The sequence below is a fragment of the Maniola hyperantus genome, chromosome 5, assembly GCF_902806685.2.
Source record: "Maniola hyperantus chromosome 5, iAphHyp1.2, whole genome shotgun sequence".
NCBI classification, from domain to species: Eukaryota; Metazoa; Arthropoda; class Insecta; order Lepidoptera; family Nymphalidae; genus Maniola; species Maniola hyperantus.
Window position 1 is genome coordinate 1863730 of NC_048540.1, and position 13221 is coordinate 1876950.

At 41.7% G+C, this 13221-nt stretch overlaps 1 protein-coding gene and 1 long non-coding RNA gene across 2 annotated transcripts; both read left to right on the forward strand.

Moving 5' to 3' along the window:
• The first annotated feature begins 204 nt into the window (after positions 1 to 204).
• On the forward strand, positions 205 to 7085 carry LOC117982395 (uncharacterized). Its single transcript, XR_004673502.2, has 6 exons — positions 205 to 256; positions 1268 to 1306; positions 1911 to 2144; positions 2953 to 2997; positions 3692 to 3753; positions 6418 to 7085. It is a non-coding gene; the product is annotated as an uncharacterized lncRNA (long non-coding RNA).
• A 3952-nt stretch (positions 7086 to 11037) lies between these two features.
• Positions 11038 to 11736, forward strand: LOC138402383 (protein TonB-like). The gene is made up of 2 exons (XM_069498670.1): positions 11038 to 11169; positions 11401 to 11736. The coding sequence occupies exons 1-2, from the start codon at positions 11038 to 11040 to the stop codon at positions 11734 to 11736; spliced, it is 468 nt and encodes a 155-aa protein (XP_069354771.1).
• Positions 11737 to 13221: the final 1485 nt, after the last annotated feature.

The following is a 13221-nucleotide window of genomic DNA, read 5'->3' on the forward strand; positions in this document are numbered from 1 at the left end:
TCTTAGTGAATTTCTACGTCTTAATAGCTACCTGCTTGCCAAATTTCAGCCCCATCCGTTTTTTAGTTTAAGCTGTTTGATAGACCAATCAGTCAGCCACTTATACTTTCCTTTTATAAATATTGGACTACCGAAAATTGACGTGTATTGAACATTATTTTAAATCAGTTACACTGTTTTTCATCAGAGCAGTCCTATCTTCAGTATAAAAAGCGCCGGCCGCACGCGCTCCGCGCATTTCGGCGCGACGCGGGGGGTAAGTGACTTCATATTATTCCTTATTAAATTAAGGCTAGTGATCCATCCGCCATTTTGTAAAACATTTTTGTTCCACGTGTTTCTTCATGCATTTATGTTAGATTTTGATTTTTCTTCCTATTTTACTTCGATTGTATTGCATTATCATAAATTTTGAGAGGTTTATTTCGTGCCACGTGGTTTTTTTCTAGTTTTAATAGATTTCTGTACGTCGTATTTTTGAACATTCATTGTATTTTATAATATTTCCTTATTTACAGAGGTTATAATGCATTGCTTTGATTGTGTTTATTAATCTGCAACTTTTGAAGATTTTTCTGTTTTTTTGTTGCGTATTATTTCGGAATTTTACTAAATGTTTGTACCACGTGGTTTTTAAAACGTTTTACTTGGTTTTAAATAATATATTCTTTTTTAGCGCGGTGGAATTTTGTACCACGTGTTTTTTTATAAACTTTTTACTTGATTTTAAATTTATTTTTTCTTTTTTACCGCGGTGGATGGATCATATTTTAAGAATTTTGTATTTTCTGCTGTGTATAATTTTCCAGTTTTAATGAATTTTTGCCACGTGATTTTTTGAAAAAAAATTATCTTTTATAAAACTTTTCATGTCCTTCCGCCACTTTAATTTTCCTTTTTTTATGTCTCTGTTAAAATGCATTTTTACTACTATTTTTTGGCCAATTAAGAGCATTTCGCCTTTATGTTTTAACTAATTTTACCAGATTTTATACCACGTGGGTTAATTTTTTATCATCCGCCATTTTCAAAAAATTGTATCACCTGTTTTCTTAAACTTTCAATCGTTATAAATGCGAAAGTGTGGTGGTTTGTTGGTTTATTGGTTTGTTGATTTGTCCTTCAATCACGTCGCAACGGACCAACAGATCGACGTGATTTTTTGCATGGGTATAGTTAAAGACCTGTAGTGACATAGGCTACTTTTTATCCCGGGAAATCAATGTATTCTTGTGTATTTTTTATTAATTCAATTTTTTTATTGCAGTGAGCCAGGGCTCCCGCGTCACTGAAGACCTTTTTATGGGTAAGTTATTTTGTTTTTATTTCCCCTTTTTAGACCATTGTTATTTTTTTTAGATTGAGCCCATCGGAAATCGGATCCAAAACCTCTTATGAACTGCTGAAAATAACCATTGTTTTATTTCTTAGATGATTGTCAATTCAACACTCAAGAACACTTTCTTTTTCTTCAGTTATTTTTTTTCCATTCTAAAATTTATAATTTGCCTACCGGCAAAGCCGTGCCGCCAAGTGATTTAGCGTTCCGGTACGATGCCGTGTAGAAACCAAAGGGGTACGGGTTTAATAAAAACTGCCATATCCCTTCCAGGTTAGCCCGCTATCATCTTAGACTGCATCATCACTTACCATCAGGTGAGATTGCAGTCAAGGGCTACCTTGTATCTGAATAAAAAAAAAATCTATTTGGATTGGACTGGTCTAATGAGAATTCTCAGTCTGGGGGACCACTTCATCAACAAAGTCATGCAGCCAAGTGATTTAGCTTTCTGGTATGATACCTCAAGGACATGCTGGTATGTGTCCCCTTTAACGCTATCCCGCTGTCACAAGATTATACCATCACATAGCACCAGGACAATCGGTCAAGAGCTTTGTTCTATTTTCAGGTCAGATGCAGACTGGTCCATAAGAAGACCTTCGCCGTATGCCGCGCCCGCCTGTGTCGCCAGTACGACAATGCCCGACACAGGCCGACGCCGCAGCCGCCGGCGTGTCGTCAGCCACGCCGCCCGGCCGCGAGACTGGCCCAGCGTCGCTGCCCCGCTCCTCGCGAGTGGCCCACAGATGACTCTCCCGCATCGCTACCTCACACCTCCCGCGTGGCCGATAGGGAGGAGCGAGTAAGTATCATTTATCACACATAGCCAGCGCTAACAGACCCCGCAACCTGGTTGCGAGACTGGCCCAGCGTTGCTGCCCCGCTCCTCGCGAGTATTCTGGTCCACAGGTGACGCTCAAAATTCTGGAGGAGCTATCAGACTTGGCTGAAACTGACTAACGCAGTCTGACGCTGCAACCCCCTGCGTGGCAGTCAGCAGTCTGGCTGTGACACTGGTCCAGTGTTGCCACGTATCACATATGACCAGCACTGACAGACGAGCCACGCCACTCAGCTTAGAGACTGGCCTGCCGTCGCCACCCTGCCCCTTGCAAGCGGCCTACAGGTGATGCTTTGTGCTTTCAAGAGGCACGGGTGAAACACCGTCAACTTCGTAACTTCGGGCTAGTCATCATGATCATCCCATCGCCGGCTCCCTACAGAGCATGGGTCTCCTCTCAGAGTGAGAAGGGTTTTGGCCATAGTCTACCACGCTGGCCATGTGCGGATTGGTAGACTTCACACACCTTTGAGAATGTTATGGAGAACTCTCAGGCATGCAGGTTTCCTCACGATGTTTTCCTTCACCGTTAAAGCAAGTGATATTTAATTACTTAAAACGCACATAACTCCGAAAAGTTAGAGGTCCGTGCCCGGGATCGAGCCCCCGACCTCCGATTAGAAGGCGGACGTCCTAATCGCTAGGCTATCCACAGGGCGTCGGGTTAGTACTGGGAATTAATAACTAACCAGTTTTGGCCCGACCGGACCAACGAGGCAGCTCTGCAGATGATATTAACATCATAGTCATTGAAGTTCTTTTGTTTCAGGTTACCGATCGGTTCACCAACACAACATTTTTTTTAATCTCTTTGGTAAGTACGTATATCTCTCTACTCTTTCTTCTTTTTAATTAAGATTACGGAAACCTTTTGATCGACAACAAGCACGTGCTTCGGGTACCTGTTATCACTAGTCCCTTATGCGCTTTTAAGACTTCTTCGAAACCTGAATGCCTGGACCTATAACATATAACCTGAGCTGAGATCTATAGAGCGCACTTTGACTTTGCTCAGACTTTCTCTCACATAAATCTGTCTCGTTTTAACTGAATTCTAAGTCTGAGCAAATTCAAAGTGCGCTCTATAGATCTCAGCCTGAGAGTTCTCCATAATAATATTCTTATAGGTGTGTCAAGTCTCGTGCTATCTACCTCGCGCGATGCGCGCTTTGATTGCCTGAGATTACAGTTTGAGATAGTTTCGCGCCACTCGAAAATCTAAATACAATATATAAAAGGAAAAGGTGACACTGATCTATCAACGCACAACTAAACTACTGGAAAGATCGGGCTGAAATTTGGCATGCAGATAGCTATTATGATGTAGGCATCCGCTGAGTAAGGATTTTTGAAAGTTCAACCCCTAAGGGGATGAAATAGAGGTTTGAAATTTGTATAGTCCACGCGGATGAAGTCGCGAGCATATTATAAGCTTGTAATAAAATATTTCTGCGCAGGTACAGCGGCGCGTGGTAGTGCTAAGTACTGTAACTGTTATTTTGTTTCAGGACAAATCGCAGCTACTACACTATTACCTACACTACTACACTATTTTTGCGAACACTTTTAAGTAAGTTCCTATATCCTTTCAACTCTTTAACTAGGATTACCTACTAAAATGTTAGAACCTCTTTGATGCAGTGGTGAACGCACAAGTGAGTGAGCGGTGAGTGTGTGATGAGTGAGCGGTGAGTGTGTGATGAGTGAGCGGTGATTGTGTGATGAGTGAGCGGTGAGTGTGTGATGAGTGAGCGGTGAGTGTGTGATGAGTGAGCGGTGAGTGTGTGATGAGTGAGCGGTGAGTGTGTGATGAGTGAGCGGTGAGTGTGTGATGAGTGAGCGGTGAGTGTGTGATGAGTGAGCGGTGAGTGTGTGATGAGTGAGCGGTGAGTGTGTGATGAGTGAGCGGTGAGTGTGTGATGAGTGAGCGGTGAGTGTGTGATGAGTGAGCGGTGAGTGTGTGATGAGTGAGCGGTGAGTGTGTGATGAGTGAGCGGTGAGTGTGTGATGAGTGAGCGGTGAGTGTGTGATGAGTGAGCGGTGAGTGTGTGATGAGTGAGCGGTGAGTGTGTGATGAGTGAGCGGTGAGTGTGTGATGAGTGAGCGGTGAGTGTGTGATGAGTGAGCGGTGAGTGTGTGATGAGTGAGCGGTGAGTGTGTGATGAGTGAGCGGTGAGTGTGTGATGAGTGAGCGGTGAGTGTGTGATGAGTGAGCGGTGAGTGTGTGATGAGTGAGCGGTGAGTGTGTGATGAGTGAGCGGTGAGTGTGTGATGAGTGAGCGGTGAGTGTGTGATGAGTGAGCGGTGAGTGTGTGATGAGTGAGCGGTGAGTGTGTGATGAGTGAGCGGTGAGTGTGTGATGAGTGAGCGGTGAGTGAGCGGTGAGTGTGTGATGAGTGAGCGGTGAGTGTGTGATGAGTGAGCGGTGAGTGTGTGATGAGTGAGCGGTGAGTGTGTGATGAGTGAGCGGTGAGTGTGTGATGAGTGAGCGGTGAGTGTGTGATGAGTGAGCGGTGAGTGTGTGATGAGTGAGCGGTGAGTGTGTGATGAGTGAGCGGTGAGTGTGTGATGAGTGAGCGGTGAGTGTGTGATGAGTGAGCGGTGAGTGTGTGATGAGTGAGCGGTGAGTGTGTGATGAGTGAGCGGTGAGTGTGTGATGAGTGAGCGGTGAGTGTGTGATGAGTGAGCGGTGATTGTGTGATGAGTGAGCGGTGAGTGTGTGATGAGTGAGCGGTGAGTGTGTGATGAGTGAGCGGTGAGTGTGTGATGAGTGAGCGGTGAGTGTGTGATGAGTGAGCGGTGAGTGTGTGATGAGTGAGCGGTGAGTGTGTGATGAGTGAGCGGTGAGTGTGTGATGAGTGAGCGGTGAGTGTGTGATGAGTGAGCGGTGAGTGTGTGATGAGTGAGCGGTGAGTGTGTGATGAGTGAGCGGTGAGTGTGTGATGAGTGAGCGGTGAGTGTGTGATGAGTGAGCGGTGAGTGTGTGATGAGTGAGCGGTGAGTGTGTGATGAGTGAGCGGTGAGTGTGTGATGAGTGAGCGGTGAGTGTGTGATGAGTGAGCGGTGAGTGTGTGATGAGTGAGCGGTGAGTGTGTGATGAGTGAGCGGTGAGTGTGTGATGAGTGAGCGGTGAGTGTGTGATGAGTGAGCGGTGAGTGTGTGATGAGTGAGCGGTGAGTGTGTGATGAGTGAGCGGTGAGTGTGTGATGAGTGAGCGGTGAGTGTGTGATGAGTGAGCGGTGAGTGTGTGATGAGTGAGCGGTGAGTGTGTGATGAGTGAGCGGTGAGTGTGTGATGAGTGAGCGGTGACGTGAGTAATGGTGGTCGTTCAAGAAGTACTGCATAAAGTATTTAAGGCTGTGTAAAATATTACTTAAACGATGAAGGAAACATCGTGAGGAAGGCTGCATGCTTGAGCGTTCTATATAATGTTCATAAAGGTATGTGAAATCCGCACTTGGTCAGCGTGGTAGACTACGGCCAAACTCTTCTCATTCTGAGAGGAGACCTGTGCTCAGTAGTGAGCTGGTGATGGGTTGATGATGATGATGAGTCTCTTGTAAGCCACGTCGCAATTTAATTTGTAATGTTCTGCTTTTTAACCAACTTCAAAAAAAGTAGGTTCTCAATTTGACTATAGGTATGTTTTTTCTTGGCGCTGGCTACAAAAAATACTATCATAGATTCGGTAGAAATTATTTTTTTAATTTTTGGTGTTTATGGCTATTGAAGTCTGTTATTTTTGATTATTTTTCGATTTTATTTTTATATATTAGCTTATTCGCGCGACCTCCCTTAGAGATTGAATTTTCAAAAATCCTTTCTTAGCGGATGCTTACGTCATAATAGCTATCTGCATGTAAATTTCAAATTTCAGCCCGATCCGTCCAGTAGTTTGTGCTGTGCGTTGATAGATCAGTCAGTCAGTCAGTCGGTCCCCTTGTCTTTTATAAGATTGCATAGATATCTATCACTTCAGAGCAAAGTTTTTGATAAAATTTGTACCGCCTATAGAGCACAATGAGAGACAATAGCGTTTTGAAAACTCTGTTGATGAAACTGTAAATCTACTTTGCCGATTTTGATGATATTTTTGAAAATAACACCTCAGATCAAAATTTACCTATGACTTGTTTTAAAGTGATAAGTTTCTAGGAATAAGTGCGGAACTTTGTTTTTATGGGTTCTATAGGGTTCTATTTATTATGTCTGATGTTTTTGTATTTTGTTTCAGATGGATATGTCACTTCGTTTCGCTTTTTTTTTTTTTTAGAACGTATGTTAATATTAAGTATTCCTAACGCACACGTAGCTTTTTTTATTGTATGAATGGCAACATACACCGGTTTTGAAGGAATATTGTATTCTATGGCAACAGAAACAGCAGACACACTGACCGTTATTAAATATTGTGATTACAAAGTTGCAATAATAAATTATATGTACGGTCTATTTAGTTTATAAGTTTATATGCACATTGGCACACTTATCCGTTACATATTACGAATTTGCAATAATAAATTATATGTACGGACTATTTAGTTTATAAGTTTATATGCATATTGGCACACATAATCCGTTACATATTTTTCTGATTTCGAGTATGGTCTATTTAGTTTATAAGTTTATATGCACATTTCATACGCAGGGTCTCAAAACTTGTCAGGGGCTGGCAGAGGTTTTCAGAGTAAAAAAATACTTCTATTTTGTATTAAAATAAGTTTTTGTTTTTGTGTTAATTTCGACACGTCTTTTTTATTCCCTTAACAATCGGGACAATGTTTTTGGACGCGCACACATGAACATTGGTTTTTTTTAGACGTAAGGTTTTTAGTTGTAAGTCCCGATGTGATTATGTACGACGAACCCAGCCTTTCTTTACATTATACGTTTTTTCGGCAAGAGTGTATTTTATTTTTAACCCTTTATTGGTACTGATTCTGAGCACACCTAAATTTTAGAGTATTCGCATCCTCTTCTTACTTAATGTATTATGAAAAGGACAGACACTGTTTGACAGTTTTAAATTCAATTTAGAGCTGCCATACCTCGTGACTTTAGCTGCCACACCGAGCCTATGTAGCGTGCACTAAAATTTAGAGTCTTTAAATGTAAAATTCATGTATCGTCCTTTTTTTTAAATAAGATAGTTATAGTTAAAACTAGAGAGATTTCAGCCTAAGCAAGCGGGAGCTTAGTACTTTTTATCCTGAAAAATCAAAGAGTTCGCGGGCATCATCTAGTGTTTTCGTAAAAAATAAAAACCAGTGAAGTGCGAGTCGGACTCGCGCATCGAGGGTTCAGTACTACAGAAGTAAAACGATAAGATTCACTTTTGTTAACGAACCGCAAAACTAACTTTGTTTGTAGGGGTTTATTGTTAATTTCAAAAAACTATGATAGTTAGAGCGTTAATTTTACTTTTTCTGTAAAATATAATAGGTACATAAACTTCTATTGACCATAATAATTATTTCAGATTTTTCGAGTGGTAAACTTCGGAGATAAGACGGTAGGAACGGTATTTTCTCGACATTTTGCACGATAAATAAAAACTGTCATCCATAAAAATAAATAAAAATCTGTTTTAGAAAGTACCTACAAGTCCTCCCATATGATACCCCACTTAATGTAGTTTTCTTACTTTGAAAATTGAACACCCTAATTAGTTCATGAACACATTTTAATTTTTATATGATGTAACCACAAATTCACGGTTTTCGGATTTTTTCCTTTACTTGTGCTAAGACCTATCTGCCAAATTTCATAATTCAACCCCTAAAGGGTTAAAATAGGGGTTTGAAATTTCTATGAAATTCTGTCAGTTTTGAGGTTAGAATCAAGATTATTGAGTATGTAAATGTAACGGTGGTTTTAGGAAAGTAAGCTTGGTGATTTGGTACCTACTAATAGATTAGTGAAGAATATAGTCTACTAGCTGATGCCTGCGACTTCGTCCGCGTGGATTTAGGTTTTAAAAAATTCCGTGAGAACTCTTTGATTTTCCGGGATAAAAAGTAGTCTGTCACTCTTCAGGTCTTTAACTATACCCATGCAAAAAATCACATCAATAGGTTGCTCCGTTGCGAAGTGATTGAAGGACAAACCAGCAAACCAAAAAACAAACACACTTTCGTATTTATATGTATAGTATGGGCACTGATAAAGAAGTTTATTAATCTCATATTTAAAGCTCAACCCTAAGGATGTAAAATATTTGAAATTTGTGTAATAAACGCGGACCAAGTCGCGGGCATAAGCTAGTCTAAGGGAATTTTTGCACTCATCCGTGATTTTACGGATCCGTAAAAAAAATACGAATCGAATGTACCTAGTGACGGCCACATCGAAAAACCAAGGATACGAACCGAAAAAGGATGAGTGCACAAACGCCCTAAATATATAAAAGGAAAAGCTGACTGACTGACTGACCGATTGATGGACTGACTGACTGATCTATCAACGCACAGCTCAAACTACTTTACGGATTGCGCTGAAATTCGGCATGCAGATAGCTATTATGACGTAGGCATCCGCTAAAAAAGGATTTTTGAAAATTCAACCCATAAGGGGTTAAAATTTGAAATTTGTGTAGTCCACGCTGACGAAGTTGCGGGAATAAACTAGTTAGGTATAAATACAACAACGGTTTCAATTTTTGTTTGTAGTTTGTTCTTCAACCACGCAACATAGTGAAGGATTAAAAATTTTGCATGGATACAGAGACCTGGCAGGTAACATAGGCAATTTGTTTCCCGGAAAATCAATCATAAGTATGTACCTAATCAAAAAACCTAAATCCACACGAACGAAGTCGCGGGCATCAGCTAGTTTAACTATAAAATTCAGTAAGGCGGGTAGTATTAAATAAAAAAAAAATAAGAAATCACTGATTAATATTTAAGATGGAAATAAAATATTACTATTTTTTTTTGTTTTAAGAAATAGTTTTGAATACCTTACAATAAGAATAACGCAATTCTATTAAATAAACTAAAATCTAAATTAAAAGTACTTAAAAGTATTAAAATAAAATTTTAATTATTTTTAATTATTTTAATCATTTTAATTATTTTCTATATATAAAAACTAGATGATGCCCGCGACTTCGTCCGCTTGGATTTAGGTTTTTTAAATCCCGAGGGAACTCCTTAATTTTCCGGGATAAAAAGTAGCCTATGTCCGTCCCCGGGATGTACGCTAACTCTGCACCAAATGTCATCAAAATCGGTTGAACGGTTGGGCCGTGAAAAGCAAGCAGAGAGACAGACACACTTTCGCATTTATAATATTAGTATAGAAGTATGGATATGGATATAATATTTGACATAAATTAGTTATTTTTACTAATCTTGTTAGAAATGTGGGTAGTTTTGTATAACTTTGCTTTGCTGGCTCTGGAACGTTGCATGTTCTGACGATCAAAACAATCGCTAGCAAAACAAAAAGTGGTAAGTGGCATTTTCTTTAAAGCCATTGTTATCAACCATCACCGCCCCACTACTGAGCACGGGTCTCCTCTCAGAATGAGAAGGGTTTAGACTTTTAGACCATAGTCCAGTCTTAGTATAGTGTCATTTTTAACTAGCTACCTCGCCCCGTCGTTGCTCGGTTGGAACTTCTAAAAATCCTTTCTTTGCGGGGTCAGAGTTGTTAAATATTATAGAGAGAGCCTACATGCATTATCTCATCCTTTTAGAGTTACGTGGGAGTTTGAGCTGTATATTGAATCGAGAAATATCGTGATGTTGTTAATATAACGCAATTAAATTTAAATATAAATCAAAACTAAAAACTCGATGAAAATTTTTGAAATCTGGTAATAAATGACAGAAATTAATAATTTTAGTTTAAAAGTATTTAAACGCACAACTATTGGGGGAGTGTGACGTCATTATACCTAGCCAATCGCACTGCAAAAAATCTATACTTATATATAGAAGGGAAAACTGACTGACTGATCTATCAACGCACAGCTCAAACTACTCAATTTGGCATGCTGATAGCTATTACGACGTAGACATACGCAGGATTTTTGACAATTCAACCCCGAAGGGGTTAAAATAGGGGTTTGAAAATTATTTAGTCCACGCCGACGAAGTCGCGAGCATAAGCTAGTAATCAATAGTTCCTAAGTCACAAGTGACTTATGTTACTACACCTCTCTAGTAAGTTTCTACTTTTAGATAGAAGCTTCCAGTTTAATTATTTTGCTTTTATGATATAAATAAATAGTATATCAACCAGTCAATTACTGCTGTCCTCTTTCTAATAAGCGGCAATCTGCAAAAAATAGTTTGTGAGTTATCGTCAAAAGACATAGGAACTTATAAAAACGGATGTTTCTAAAAAAAGTAGGACAAAACTAAAAACTAACAAAGAACCATTTTTTGAAAATGTTCATGTTTTTGGCGATAACTCGAAAATTATATTTAGCAATTAGCCACTTTTTAGAAAAAAGGACGTTAGTTTATGCTACTAGGTTTAATTAGTTGCCTAAACTAACTGTGCGACTGTTTGAATCTGTTATTTAGGAAAATACTGATGCAATTTATTTAAATCTTTATCGAAATACTTTTAAAAATCTTTACGTTTAGAGTATGAAATAAGATAAAATATATATTAAACAAAACTTGTTTACTTAATCAGTTTCAGTTTTATTAGTTTCATGGAATATTGGCCCATAAACTAGGAAAACCCCTATTACTTATAGTTTCAGGTACCGTAAATATTAGGTTTTCATCTCACTAACTCGGAAATGCTTTCTTTGTCCTTCGAAATCTGCGTGGGAAAGTCCATTTTAACAGCTATCGTGGAAAGTCATTTAAAAATAGAATGTCACGAACTATGGTCTATGGATAGTGTTGCGGACGGGAGCTTCGAGCCACGCGCAGCGCTGGCGATGACTGACGCTGATTGGTCGACTGCCAACACCCCCGCTCCCCGCTACGCCTTCACCACCCGCAATCGCCTTGTCTCCCGCTCGGTATGACCGTATGAGCTTGCCGAGTGGGAGAATTAGATATAAGATCGATTTTGTTGTATAGAATCACTTCGCCTCTTGCTTCCGAACGAAGAAGACCTCAGAACTAGAAGTACCGTGAACCATTGTGAACCTAGAAAATTGTGAATTAATGTGATCAAGAGAGAAATACAGTCCACTGAACCCTCCGAGGAATTGTTTTGAATCCCTCCCCAACATCTTTGGTCCTTCGAGCCGGATCAAGAACCAGAAGAACCGAAGCCTCAAGATCCGAAGTCTCAAGAACCGAAGCCTCAAGAACTGAAGGCTCAAGAACCGAAGCCTCAAGAACTGAAGGCTCAAGAACCGAAGGCTCAAGAACCGAAGGCTCAAGATCCGAAGATCAAGATGGTTCGAACTAAGAGTCAAACCTCACAACATGAAGATGAACACGACGAGCACGTTGCGTCGCAAGAACCGACCCCTCGCGCGACGAACCCAGCTCGCCCTGTTCAGATTCACTTCATGGAGTCGTCTCCATCAACTAGTGCCGGCCCACGGCAAGAACCCATTGTTGAGGCACTGTGGTAGAACAGACCCATCGTGTTCGGCTTCCTTCACCGACGCGATCAACCCGATCTCAGCGCTCCACAACAAGCACAGCTGCCCGTGTCAAGCAGGCAGAGTACGAAGCGGCAGAACGACTAGCTGCCATTAAAATGCGCCAAATGCAAGTTGAAGCTGAACTGGTGCAGAAAAAGTTAGAGGCTGACTTAGCTGCTATACAAGACGACGACCAAGGGAGCACACGAGGGCCTGAGGAAGCAATCAATACCAAGCAACAGATGGAAGATTGGTTGCGTCACGCCGATCTTACACTAGGGGAGCCACGCACCGACCGGCTTCTTGCGCGAGAGACCCGAACCCCTCCCGCCGCTGCCCCTGTAAGACCTGGCACGAACATCACCGAACCCCGATCCGAACACTATTACGAAGATCGCCGAGCCCGCTCTCCAACGCCGAATCGCTCACGAAACCGAAGCATAGAAGCCCTGGTGGAATGTTTCAACCGAATGAGCCAATACCGACCACCACCACGATCATCTACGGAGCTACCTACATTCAGCGGGTCTGAGAACGAATGGCTGCCGTTCAACGCATCGATGCGAGATTCGACGCAGCTTCACAAGTTCTCACCGATCGAGAACATGCAACGCCTACGCAACGCATTGAAAGGAGAAGCCCGAGACGCCGTTGCTTCGCTTTTGTACACGGCTTGTGACCCGACGGAAGTTATGGAAGCTCTAGAACAGAGCTTTGGCCGTCCAGAAGCCTTGATCGATAAGGCGTTAGACGAGATCAAGCTACTACCACCCTTGGGACCGACTACAACCGAACTGAACGTCTTCGCTGTCAAAGTGAGAAACATCGTGGCTACGATCACCAATGTTGAAGGCCTCGACGGATGTCTCCAGAACAGAATGCTCACCAGAGACATCGTAGACAAACTACCACCCGACCTAAGAAGAAGCTTCGCCAGATATGCTTCTGAGAACCGTCGCCCAAGAGAACCGCACATAGTGACTTTGTCTCGCTTTCTGAACAACGAGGCAGCTATAGGTTTAGAGTTCACCTACTCTAAACCGTCAGCTTCAGCGATGTTGAAGCACAAAGAACCACATCCGAGATCCGCAAGAACTGCATCCACAACATGGAAGAACCACGACGCCAACGTGTTCAGTGCCAATGAGGAGGAGCAGTGTCAGTGCTGTGGTGGCGACCATGAACCACCACAGTGCAAGAAGATGCAAGACATGACCGTCACAGCACGTTGGGATTGGGCCAAAGCAAACAAAGTTTGTTTCAAGTGCCTAACAAAGAACCACCTACGAACCGAGTGCAAGGCGAAGCAATGCGGTGTCGACGGCTGCATTCACTCGCATCACCCGCTATTGCACGAACGCATCCCTTCAAGCGAGGCATCACATACGAACCACGATGCCTCACAAGAACAAGTGGAGGAAATAGTAGCCTCGACATCTACCAACACGAAGACTGGACGCAATGTTATGCTCA

Excerpts from the sequence above, each read along its gene's own strand:
- LOC138402383 (XM_069498670.1), top strand. The coding sequence starts at position 11,038 with ATGGATAGTGTTGCGGACGGGAGCTTCGAGCCACGCGCAGCGCTGGCG. Across the intron at positions 11,170-11,400 it reads ATCGCCTTGTCTCCCGCTCG|CCGGATCAAGAACCAGAAGA; the intron begins GTATGACCGTAT and ends TGGTCCTTCGAG.